General features: G+C 40.0%; 1 protein-coding gene across 3 annotated transcripts; it reads right to left on the bottom strand.

Annotated features, from left to right (window-relative positions):
- Nucleotides 1–1,143: 1,143 nt before the first annotated feature.
- On the bottom strand, nt 1,144–12,234 carry LOC121955722 (prolyl endopeptidase). 3 transcript variants are annotated; one of them, XM_042503784.1, is made up of 15 exons: nt 12,002–12,233; nt 11,576–11,650; nt 9,774–9,907; nt 8,925–9,055; nt 7,978–8,187; nt 7,525–7,646; nt 7,319–7,424; nt 6,860–7,051; nt 6,555–6,752; nt 6,027–6,130; nt 4,488–4,719; nt 3,782–3,913; nt 3,489–3,645; nt 1,914–2,220; nt 1,144–1,419 (listed from the first exon to the last, which is right to left on the bottom strand). In XM_042503784.1, exons 1-14 carry the CDS (start codon nt 12,137–12,139, stop codon nt 1,926–1,928), a joined length of 2,226 nt encoding a protein of 741 aa, XP_042359718.1. In that variant the 5' UTR covers nt 12,140–12,233; the 3' UTR covers nt 1,144–1,419; nt 1,914–1,925. The 3 variants fall into 3 exon arrangements, with proteins under 3 accessions (XP_042359718.1, XP_042359717.1, XP_042359720.1); XM_042503783.1 differs by having other exon boundaries at nt 1,144–2,220; XM_042503786.1 differs by lacking the exon at nt 1,144–1,419 and having other exon boundaries at nt 2,058–2,288; nt 12,002–12,234.
- Between the last annotated feature and the right edge of the window lie 1,156 nt (nt 12,235–13,390).

Raw genomic sequence — 13,390 nt, 5'->3', positions numbered from 1 at the left:
AGTGTATATTGGCAATTGAGTGACAATTGAAAGCCCTGGGCTGCCCATGTCCAACGCTCAATCTCAAAAATGAGGTACGATTCAATCGTGTTAGTGGGGCATTGATATGGACATTTTGGGATTCATGAGCCTACATAAAAAATCACATTGCAACAGCATGATTTTTTTTGTGCCACCTGCCCAAAATGTTACCCAGACCCGTCAAAATCTGCTGAAACATAATTCCAGCTGACAAACATGGAAGGTGAGACCAAAGGCAGGGAGAAACTAAAGAAACAGACGTGATGAGAAAAACACATCATACTCTGATGTAAATCTACCCAAAGCTATATTACCTCATTGCTACAAAAATGGCCTTTATGTTACATTATGTGAGACACTATCCACGGAAGATTACTTTAACATTTTATTGCTTTACTATTCTAAAACTTTTATTGGTTTTTCTAATTCCATTACTTTTCCAAGCCAGGAAAATGAGATTTTGGATTTCTATGACTTTTTTGGGTTTTTCATGGCAGAGGGGAGCTCGACATGTTTTCTGGAGAGATACTTTGCTTTTGAGTCTTTCAGATACATATTTTCTGGCAAACCACATAATCTAGATTCAGGTTTCCCACACATTTTTATGGACAAAAATTTCAAACCTGTTCTGTGACTTTTCAAAGACCCACATTTTTTTCTTGCCTTACTTGACCATTATGTAGTTTCAGCAGCTGGCATACAGGATCGGACTGATAGAAAATAGGGAGAAAATGAAGAAAATGTACATGATGGCAAAAAACTATAAAAAACACTGTCACGCATCAGTGCATATTAGAGCTATGTTGACCACTTCATAAAATACGTTTGCCATAATTTTTGCATAGTATGAAGAGGTATTTATGGAAGATTCCTGTGAAAATGTCATTACAAACAACAAATCCCATGACTTTCCCAAAACTTTCAATGATTTTGACTATTTAAATGACTTTTCCATGCCTGGACAATGTGACTGTGAAATTCCGTGACTCTTCTCGGTTTTTCATGACTGCGGGAACCCTGTAGATCGACAAACAACACGGCAGGTAAGAGGAAAAATATGTATTTTGATTCTGGGGTGAAATGCTCATTTAACTCTGTGACAGAATAAATGGCCGTGATAAATCAGTTTAAAAAGTTGTTTATTGTAGTTGTGGCATTGTGTTCTGTTCCCTTTAAAAGGCAAACAATCAGCACATGTCAAGAGGTAGAAATCATTATCAGTCTGAAAGAAATGAGGGGACTGACATTTAAACACACTCACACTCACACACTTTCACATGCACACACGAGATGCAGTTTTTTGCAAGCTCACCCACAGCAATACTGTCGACTTGCACGGTCATCATTTGCACTACACTCGTACATGCTGGAGTCATTCAACACGCCACAGCCTCCATTCTGTGCACAGACATAAAATAAATAATGAGCATCATGTTGAAGCACCCAGAGGACACAGAAACTATCTTTAAATAAACTTTTGCCACTTTGACCTCATGACTGTAATTGCTGATTGGTTGATTAATATAACCGTAAAGATAGCCCCCTCCTTTAAAACACCCAGTGATAATGTAGTCATTTCTTTAGGACTACAAACATGGCCTACAGCAGAGGGTGCATTAGCTGTAAGTGCTGCACGTTGGCTGATAGTTGTGTGCAGGTGCAGCCGAGAACCTGGTGAGTCTGTATCAAACTAACACAGACTGAGGGAGGGACAAAAGTAGGTAAACAAAGGAAAGACAAAAACAAAAGATGTAGTGATGGCAGAGTAAACGTTACTTAAAAGACCCAATACTGTGTTGGTTTAAAGTTATAAAGAAGGTGTGAACAGCTCGTATGAAGAGTATTCCCAAGATGAGAAAATAAGAAAACAAAACAAAACAAAACACACGCACTTTAACGGGAGGTTATTTGACCCAGGAGATGTTGAGACAGCGGGCGATAAAGGCGTACGTGTCGGCCACCTCCTGGATCACCTTGCTAGTGGGCTTGCCGGCGCCGTGGCCTGACTTTGTGTCCACAAGGATGAACAGAGGGTTTGTCTGCTTGGCGCTGCGGCCTACGATGTACTGCAGGGTGGCGATGTATTTGAGGGAGTGGAGAGGCACCACCCGGTCATCGTGGTCCCCTGTCAGGAGGAGCACCGCAGGGTACTGGACCCCGTTGCCTTCTGGTACGCGGATGTTGTGGAGCGGGGAGTATCTGGCAAAGAGGAGCAGGGGGAGGGTACAGAGTACAGATGGCTTCTTGAGATACTTCCAACCAACAGTCTAAAAGCCCAAAATACTCAAATCAATATCACATGACAAAGAAAAGCAGCCAATGTTTTTTTGTTTGTTTGTTTTCTGTACATACAGTACATGTCTTCATTATTATCATTATTTTTGTTATTACCTATCCTTATCCTTGGACAAGGACCCGCTCCCTATGTTGATATAAACTGGTCATTCTGAGGTGACAAAAACCCAACAACTCTTAGTTTCAGGTAATCATACACTAAAGAAAACAGAATTATGATTATATTCAATTTCTGTAAATAAATCCTACAACCTGGACCTTTTTTTTGTCTTAATTTACTAATCAGTTCAATCAATCTAATTCCTTGATAATTCCAAATAAGCAGCTAATTTCCTCTAAATATAGTAAAATCAAGAAGTGTAGTTTAAAGAGAGCATCTTTTACTCCTGTGTGGTTGACTTTGGTTTCCTGGCTGAAGTCCAACATCAAAGTTAAGTTGCTCTTAATTAGGTCTATTACATATGCAAGTCAGCGTCTTCCTCAGTGTTTTATAGCAGAGGTGGACCACCTCACTTATATCATAAAAAAATCAATACACGTTTATGAAATAAAACATGAACCTTTATGGGAGTAAAGCAAAGGAGCTGTTTCACATAGAAATACATACATTTAATGAGTGTTAAGACCATCACCTAACAACACTGAAAACAAGGCAAGATGGGTCAGGATCCGGGTGCTCTATCCCTGACGGTGATATAACAGGGGAACTGCTGTCATTAATATTTTTTTGTCTGGAGCATGTTGTGATTTGAATCAGTGAGAACCACATCTTGAATGAGCACTGATAACTGACTCGATAATGTTTGCAATCAGCATTCAACTCACAGTTGCATTTCTTTTGTTGCTGCTCAGCACAGAATAGTTGTCACATGCATTTTCATGATGGGCATGTGCAACTGACTGATGAATGTATGTGTTGTTTTTATTGTTTTATTTTACTGTGTATGCATTATAGTTTTGGGTTTCTTTAACCTTTTTAACTTTAACTGCAGTTCTATCTATCTATCTATCTATTTCTACTGGTGTCAATACAGAGATGATGAAAGTTAAGGAATTCCCAGTCACCACAGCTGCAAACAGTTCAACAGGAAATGCGTCAGTAAAGTAGTTGATATGAATTTAGCATCCTGTGTACTTTACCTTGCTAATATATGTATATTGCGAGCACTTACTTGATGAGCCATTCAAACTGCTCTTTGTCTTCAGAACAGCCAAAGTCTGTGGTCCAGGCGTGGCCGATGGTGAACTTGTGGAATTTCAGCATGTCCATGACGCCCACCTGAGCGACAGCACAGCCGAACAGCTCGGGCCTCTGGTTCACACAGGCCGCTGAGAGAGGAAACACACTAGTCAGACACACCAGAGACTGATGATAAATGATGCATAAAAACTGTCTGAGGCTTTATTTGGAAAAGATTTTTGCTCTATAAAGTCTATGTTGTTCTTTAGACAGCAGCACACATACCTACAAGCAGGCCACCGTTGGAGCCTCCGTTTATAGTCAGCTTGGAGGGAGAAGTATATCCTTCCTTGACGAGATATTCGGCTGCACACTGGAAGTCTGTGAAGCAGTTCTGCTTGTTGGCCAACATGCCAGCTAAAAAGGGAAAAAATACAAAGTATGTAAATAAGCAGTTTGTGCTCTTACCCAACTATATGATCGTCAGCATTGAGTGACACACCACGAGAGTGAAGAGTGGAGGAGAAACAGCAGCACATACAGGTCCAGGTGGAGAAAACAACCCAGTCATTTACATATATGTACTATTTATAGATTGAGCGAGTGCGTTTTGCTCTGTGCTTTTGCCACATGATTTTGTTGAGGAGTTGCCGTCCCTACTGGCTGGATAAGAGCAGTAACGAGTCAGCAGTCAGTGATGGTATAAAACAGTCAATAAAACTGTTTTTTCAACAATTGAAAAATCAACCAAAAGAAGATATTGAGCATCCAGTCATAAATATTTACAGATAATACTAGACTGATTGGTCTGTTACTATGCAGGATAAGCTGCAGACAGACAAATACACACACACACACACACACACACACACATACACACACACACACACACACGCGCGCGCGCACACACACACGCGCAAATGCATGATCCCCTCCAGGCTTATGCCTGGCAGAGAAAACATCAAAGATGGATGAGCACAACTCCCCTCACCTTTGTGCCAGGTCTCCCCGTACTCTCCTCCTCCTCGGATGTTGGCAACAGCCAGGACTCCCCCCAGATGTCTGACAAAGATGAGTCGGGAGACGCTGTAGCTTGGCGTGATGGAGATGTTAAAACCACCATAGCCGTATAGAAAACCTGGATGGGATCCGTCCAATTTGATGCCCTTCTTGTGAACGATAAACATAGGGATTTGAGTGCCATCCTTGGAGGGATAGAAGATCTGGCAAGGACATAGAGAAAGACACACCATCAGGAACACAAACAGGACTGGAAACAGGGCCAAGAAATAACAGGGAATCTTAGACACATATGGGAGCAGTGAATAAGGAATTAACAGACAAATTATCTTTCTGTGTTTGTTCTGGTGCTAATAAGGGTTTAGCAGTGAAGCTATTCTTGAATCTTCATCTGTCCTTGTGACTGAGGCAGATGAAAAAAGGGGACAAAGAGACTCTTATATAAAAGAGTGTCCTCTGTGCTTATTTTCACTTTTACAATATTATTTCTGAGGTCACTGTCCTCAGTATGATCATAACGGTTGATCTGACAATAAGACACAGCAACTCCAGAAGCTCACAGCCTTAATTTAAATAACATAATGTCATATTGAAAAATTGTTCGAAGACGATGAGTTCAAAAATACAACTTGCAAATTTTTAATATCCGTCAGTCACAATTTAATACTGAAAAGGGGTTTGAAAAAACATGTTTTGGTTCTCAGATGACCGAAAGATTTTGAAGCATTTAAGTTTGCCAGTTTGTTGCAAAGTCCAGTGAAAGAAGATAAAATAGACTGCTTAATCAGTACTCATTTTAGACATTCTGCAGTAAATGTCTCTGTGAGTGTACAACAATAAGTGCAACAACAGACAGTATGATCACTTTATCAGCACATATTGAATACAAAAATGCAGAAATGTGGTGCTAAAGTGCTGAAAGCTAACTTGCGATATTCTCCAAAATTGAGGAAATTGTTGAGAAAAAAAAGCCTATCACCAATTTGGATCACAGATTTGGATTGTCAATATAAATATTCGACGAGTTAGGGTTTTTTTCTATACAAAGTTTTAACAGGCTCCAAAGTACATTCAGTGGCATTCATATGATAGAGTAAAAAAGCTAATAGCGCTCACAAAATGGTCACGTTCAGTCAGAAATGTGCAACAGCATTTTTTGCCAACACTAGATATCAAACAAAAGCCAGAGAATGTAACGTATTAAGTTGCTGTGAGCTCTAAATTTACCACTTTGTTTTCTCTCCTTTCTCCTGCTCCGTGCTGCTGAATGAGTGTCTGCAGCAGCTTGTACCAAAGAGTAGTGTGAAAGTCAAGAGGGCTCACTCCACAGCAAAGTTGGGGGACCAAAAACCAGGAGTACACGGTAAAGCAAACTAGCAAAAGGACTAGCAAAAGCAAAAACAAAAAAAAACTTTCAAGGGGCAGCCCTAACCAATATATTGTCCAACCCTACTAATAATCATGGACATTATGTCCACAAACAAAATGAAGCACTGAGTGTTGTGGTTACCTGGGTGGTCTGGTAGTCGGAGGGGTTGAAGCCTTTAACAGTGACCTCTCTGAAGATGTGGGGCTGCAGCGGCTCCTTTGTCAGGTCGCAGTGGTAAATGATGGCTGAATGCAGCAGAAGAAAAACTGTCATCTCATTTGTTCTACAATCTTTAAATCACTGAAAGTACTTGCCAAAATTATTTTTCTCCAGCTTATTTCTTTCATCCTCATACAGGGCACAGTTTAGATATGAACATACTAGCTACAACCCTGAAATGACACCAAAAGTACAAGGCAATGGAGCAAGAGTGCATACTTAATTTAGAGTTGTATGTGTCTAATTGTACAATCGTGTTATATTGCAATATTAGCAGTCTGTTTCCTCATACTTTACCCTGTGCATTTTGCAGCATCTAATGGTCTAAACTCTTTAATATCATTTTCTACAGCTACAAATGTCATTAAGTGACAACATCTACGACTAATAAACAATCTGAGCAGTGATATTAATAAATAAGATAACACTATGTATTTAGCGTGCTCATACCAGGGGAGAGGAAGGAGGTGAAATAATAGAAGATCTCGGAGTCCCTTTTCCGTCCTGTGAAACCAACCACTGAGCCCACGTCCAGAGGGAAGGTCCTCAGCTCCTCGCCTGAGCTCAACCGGTACATTTTTAACACATTTTTCACATCGTGGAGGAAACACACAAACAGGTAGCTGGAGTATGTACAGGTGGCAAACACTGCAGAGAGAGACAGGGAAGAGGCGACAGGTGAGATAGGAGAAATTTTAACACCCATTTTCACATATTTCAATAGTACAGGTCACATGAGGGTTGCAGCTGCTCACCAATAACATCCTTATCATGTTGAGGGATGAGCTCTTTCCAGCTGCTCTGAGCTGGAGAGGCAAAGTCAATGTTGATGAGGCGGTAACGCGGGGCGTCCAGGTTGGTCTTGAATGTGAACAATGTGCCCTCGTTGGTCACGTACTCGTACTCGGCGTCAAAGTTGTCAATGAGCTTAACCCATGGCAAAAGTCCTAAACATAAGGAGTATTTTAATTCAATAATGAGACCACTGATTGTGCATCGACAGACAGATAGACAGACACACTACAAAAAACTATTAAGTCACAAAAACAGTGGTAACCTTCTGAGTGGCAGCTAGACAAAAAAGTTTATTTCCAACCCTGGTTACCAGGTAATAAAAAATAGCAAGTTGTAATGCTGATTAGTGGGAAAAAATGCATTAAAGCATTACAGCAGGGACAGAGATGAAGAAAATAAAACAAACAAATCCATCATACCTGTAATACCCTGAGGAGTGGTCTGAAGGTCACAGTACCACAGTCTGTTGACCGGATCACAACCTTCCCTGATAGACAGCAGCACATAGCGCCCATCGTCTGATACCTGCAATTAACATGCAATCACTAAATGCTACCTGAATGTCAGTTAACGTGCATTCTTCTAGAGTCATTTATTTTTAATCTGTAGGAGCAAGAAAAAATACCTCAGCTCCAGCCATCCACTTGGGGTGGTCAGGAAACTCGGCACACAGCACGTCCTCAGACTGCGGGGTCCCCAGAACATGGAAGTACAGCTTCTGGTGCAGGTTGGTGGAGGTCTCAGTGCCTGCAAGACAAAACATTTTAGAATCAGCGTCGCCCCCTTGTGGTGGCAAAAAACAGTTTGTCTGGTGAAAGATGTAAGGAAATGAGAAGGGCGTATGAACTGCAGGAACAACACTGACGCATCAAAGTTGTAAGAGCAGAGGAAGCAACAAATCCATCAGACTAAAAAGAAAAACACATGAAAGGATCTAAATTTATTTTTAGTCTCAAATGCTTGTTTCAAGTATTGAGCTTCACTAATTATCATTTGTTTATTAATCTGAGGGATAGTTGTAGCAGCCAATTCAAAGTTTAGGATTTAAATAAGCAGCTTTACACTGTCTTGACCTCACCGTCACTCTTGCCCTCCTGCTCAGGGTAGGAGTTGTAGAAAAGTCCCTTCCCATCATGAGTCCAAGACATGCAGCTAAACTTGACTCGCTCCAGGCGGTCCTCCAGAGGCTTGGCGCCTTCAACCTGCAGGAAGTGGATCTCCACCCAGTCCGAACCGCTGGCGCTGGTGCCGTACGCCAGGTATTCCCCGTCCTCAGAGAATGCGTAGCCTTTAAATAATCAGAGGAACAGAAACAGAACATTAACAAAGATACAATCAATTAACATTATTTATTTATGTGTCAATCTGGATGCTTTACATAGTGGGCTTTTCCAAAAAAATGTGTACTATAATTACTTAATATGTTATTGCAATTCAAAGAGTTCAATATCAAGAAGTGCAAAAACACTGAAGATGTCCAAAAAGCAAAAAAGACAACAAAAGAACCCATTAAAGGTACATTATGCCAGTTATTGTTTGTAAACCACGCTCACCAGCAAAAGATAAACTGATAGACTATATTTAGCATTTTTTCGTGTTGTGTCACTTGGATGCCTGCTGGCATCTGGTCACTACCTTCTGATAAATCACCAACCTCACCTGAGCACTGTTGGGGTACATGACCATAAACTTCCCAAGCACAGAAAATAAAAAATTACAGGCAGAGGGCAGAGTCTCTGCAGAGAAATACACTGTAACACACCCGTAGATTACCTCTTTATCTGTCGATACAATTTTTAATAAGATCCTGCATAGTATATCTTAAATAAAATAAAAATGAAAAACCTCTACGATGCACGCGTTGTTTTGTTTTGTCCCTTGTCTGTTTTTTTTCTTCTTCCTTCCATATATCTTTACATTTCTGCTTGTATTTGTACTTATATCTTATGTTAATGTCTGATAAATTGAAAGCTCTCAATGAATAAAGTTGTTTTTTTTTGTTTTCACAACAGTCTGTGTTGTTACCTCGCAGGGCAACAGTCCCATCATCAGAAAATGTGTTTGGATCCAAGAAAACGGTAGGCTCAGCATCCAGGTTCTCCTGCACGTACATCACACTCTGGTTTTGGAGGCCTGTGTTGTAGAAGTGAAAGTACCTGAAAACGAGGGGAGACATTGTTAAATTTAAAAGGATCTCCACAGATATTGTTTGTGCTCCACAGATGTGTCACTTAAGTGCTGAAACATGACTGCATCTACCAAGGATAAAAAATGGGATCCAGTTAAAAACCAGCTCAAAATTGTCAAAAGTCCATTGGAATCATATCCCCCTCGAGCTTATCAATCTTTTCTACTGGTGCTGGCGTGTTTTTCAGACAGGTGTGCATTGCAAAACATTGACTACAATGTCATATGACTATGCTGCTGGAAACTTGCAGCAAGAAGCCATATTAAGGTAAGATGCTGATTTACCTTTTAATCCACTGTATTATATGTGTATATATAAAAATTACTTCAGAGTTGCAAATGAAAAAGGACATTTTTGAACTGAGATGGATACCTGTAATTCTGTATCTGACTGAAGAGAAGAATATTTCTTTTTCTCTCCTTCCTTTTCTCTCATGCTATTTTCTTGGAATAGTGTTTTTCTCTTCTTAAGAACTTTGATTGGTAACTGAAAATGCTAAATGAGTGGAAACCCCAGCGATGTGCTGTAACATCCATTTTAGCTGTCAGACTGTTGCTACGCTGTGTTAAGATTCAGAGATAGTAAAATTATTTAATTTAATAAATTAATAAAGACTAGTACTGCAAAGCAAAATTGATAATGGCATTGGAATTAATACGATCATCCCTTATTGTGTTGTAGCTTACCTATTCCCCCTCTTGAAGGGACAGCTATACTTGGGGTAGTCATACAGCTCAGTCATGCGCTCCTTGAACAGGTCTCGCACCTCGCAGCGCTCTAAAAACGGCAAAGTCAGCTGGTTCTGAGCACTCACAAAGGCCTGGTGGAAGATGACACAACACAGAGAGGTTTTACTCCTCAGTATGATAATCTCTGCGGTCGGTTACAAGAAACAGATGCACTGATTTATTCGAATACCTTTACTGAGTAAGACCAGAACAGCTGTTTTTACATCATGTTCCAGACTAAAGTAAGTTTTCACTCAGCAAAGTCATCATGATCACTCAGTCAACAGGCTCGGGACAGGCCCTGAGTGATATCATCAAAATTTAAGGCTCGTGGTTATATCTATGAATGAATTGTTGCATGAACTTCAGTATAATGTAATCCATCAGTTCAAAAACAGTGAAATAATAATAAATATATGTTTATTGGGAGTAGGAGTGTCTTTGGTCTTCATTTAGGATCCTTGTGGCCACGGGTAGAAATGTATCTGGTACCTTCTTCTCAACCTCAACATGGAGAAAAGGCAGTTATCTTGGTGGTTGGGGTCTTAAATGATTCTCCTTGCCTTGTTTTCGCAGCACCTGGTGTACACATCCTTAAGGCAGGGTGGAGGAGTCACTATAGCATGTTAACCTCAATGAACTGCTGATTGCAGGGCCTTGCAGTCCTGCTTTATGCTGTTACCAGGCAGTGATGTTCCCTGTCAGGACTCAATGGTGGAGTAGAAATTCCTCAGTATTTAAAAGGGAAACATTTAATTTCCTCAGGTGTCAAAGGTAAAACAGTCTCTGCCTTGCTGTTTTCAGTAGGTGGACCGCTATCGTTTTTTCAGGACCAATAGTGATTAACGTTTCTCAGTAGTTTATGAGACTGATAACCAATATTTGGAACAGATATGCATTTACAATAAAAATTTCAAAAATTCTGTCAATATTTAGATTTTGGAATATAACAACCTCCAACACAAAACTTTGTTAAAATGCCTTAAGCAAATGTTTAATAAAAACTAAAACTTTCAACATCATATACAGTAAGTTCTCAGCAACTTTGTTTTATAAGGTCAAGTGAAAATTTAAATAAAAAATGAATAAATAAAAATTGCTCCCTGAGGTTTTACCAAGTATAAGTTCCTCCCATGCTGACACTTTCTTTGCACTTTTTAAATTAATTTATTTTATCAGAGATCATTAAAATAAAATGCAGATACAGATGATGGTCAAAATGCCAAATACCGGCTCCAGTAATCATCCAAGCTGACAGTCTGTCAAGATAACAAGCTGTCCACCGTCTCCACCAAGGACTAGGGCTGCAGTGGTATACCGGTTTCAGGGTATACAGTGGTACGAACACTGTTGGTTATCATGATATTGAAAAAAAAAATGCAACTGAATGGAAAACCTTGCCTTTATTTTAGTTATTGTTAATAGGGAGACTACTGAAACATACTTCCATTTAGTTTCTTTGCTTCTTCTTCCCAAAGTCTGCTATTATCAATTGGGCTACAATTAACTTTGACTTGATTAATCTGTGAGGCACTTTAGGTTGCGTTTGGGTATGAAATGTGCTACATAAATAAATTTGCCTTGCAGAATGGCAAGACTAACGTGTGTCACTAAACAAATATAAAACACGAGATAAAAAAATATATTTGCAGAAACAGTTAGATTTAGACACTAAATTTCTTGAGTCTTCACCTGAGAGCCCAGTTAAATGTGGCGACAAACACAAATAAGGATTTAAAGAAATCAGATATAAAGATTACCTGTGTCTTTTCACTGTCCGGGTCCTCCAGCCAGCTGTATGGATCTGGCACTTTGTTGCCATGGTAGTTATCCACCTGAGACAGGTGAAACAGATGTTAAAAGCTGAGCTAGCTAGCTAGGTGTGGCAAAAACATGACAGACTTGAGCTAACGAGATAGCAGGTCCAGGTTAGTTAGCAGCGTTAGCCAAATAGCGAATAATATGTTAGCGACTAATAAGCTACTAATAATTGAAGACGGCAGTTAAGTTAAGGTTGACTGGTAACGGTTGCCCAAACATTTGTCAACAAACTGGTTGTCAGAGCAGGCTAGGCTAACTAGCATGCTAACAAAGCAGACGCTCACTTTAATGAATGAAACAGCATGATGATTAAGCACCCCGGCTTATTAGCACGCTAGGCTAGTTAGCTAGCTACATTTACTTACAACTGCATCGTCGCGGTAAGCCTGTGGATACTGAAAGGCCATTTTGGAGGTCAGTTTTCGGGAAGTGTGTAACAAATATAGATGCCTGGCAGACTGCAGAAGTGGTTTTGAAACGAGCCTCTGGATCCTGTAAAACATAAACTTCAGGCGCTGAGGATTTTTGGCAGAGATGTTCAGCTTACACACAGTCAACAAGCACTTTGAAGAGAACACCGCGGGCTGCTGCAGGATCAGCACAAGTGTGACAGCGCCCCCTATTGACAAAAAACAGAACTCATAGAGGATGAATAATGTGTAGCGTGCACTGGCCACCTGTGAAGCACTGTTATAAAACTCATGAAGCACTCTCCTCTCAACATAAAGTCTTGTAATACTACTACTACAACAACAACTACAACAACAACTACTACAACTACTGTTCTTTTATCTATTATATGTTATTCTATTTGACTTTTACCCTTGTGCTGCTGCAAAACTTGAATTCCCCCCCTGGAGATCACGAGATAACTAGAAAATGCATTTCCTGCAGAACATGAGTGTGGATGCTTAAAGCTGAAATCAGTTTAAAACCAAGGCTGAAAATGGAGAAATACTTAGCTGAAAATGCAGATATATATTTTAACAATTGCTAGAAATATCTGAAAAGTTGGCAGAAATGAAAGCTGAACTGCTTTAAACTGAAAAAGCTACAGGTTGATCTGGAAGACTGTCAAAGGAAGAAGTCAAGGACACAATCTCTGTACATGAGGCGCTGCTCTATTCACTGAAACACCAGGCACCCCAACATTTTGTCATTTAAATGGTTTCTGAAGCTGAAAGAGACAGAGAGAGACAGATGGAGACAGACAGAAATGAGAGAGAAAGAGTGAGAGACAGAAAGAGAGAAACAGAGACAGACAGAGAGTAGTTTTAAAACTTAAACTTCTGGAAGTTTGAATCTGTTAATTATAGGAGGCATCTGTGTATTGAAGAATACACGCACACACCAACATGTCTCTGTGTTTGTGCGTCACGCTACCAGCGACAAAGCAAAAGCTGCGCCAGCTTGGCTCTCAGAAAAGCTGCAGATGACAATCAGTCCAACTTTCCCCCTGAGGTGATGCAAACAATCAAGGAGAACTTTTATGCTGATGATTATCAAGTTTTGCTCAAGTGCTCATTAATGTAGTTACTTCATCATGTGGTGAGTGTGTCTGCTATTGCCACAAATCACCGCGACTGTACTTCATTGAAAATTTATATTTGATTCTAAAAATATCAATGCCTGTGATCAATGTCTAAGCCTCATTTTAAACACCCCGTTGCATCTGTATGCATCGCAATTTACTTAAAGCTAGTGCAACATCAGATAACTCAGCTAAACAACACAGCACCAAAGCTAAAAAGAAA

The sequence above is a fragment of the Plectropomus leopardus genome, chromosome 16 (genome assembly GCF_008729295.1).
Source record: "Plectropomus leopardus isolate mb chromosome 16, YSFRI_Pleo_2.0, whole genome shotgun sequence".
Lineage (NCBI taxonomy): Eukaryota > Metazoa > Chordata > Actinopteri > Perciformes > Serranidae > Plectropomus > Plectropomus leopardus.
The sequence above is the reverse complement of the archived record's forward strand: the minus strand, read 5'-3'. Positions and strand labels throughout refer to the sequence as shown.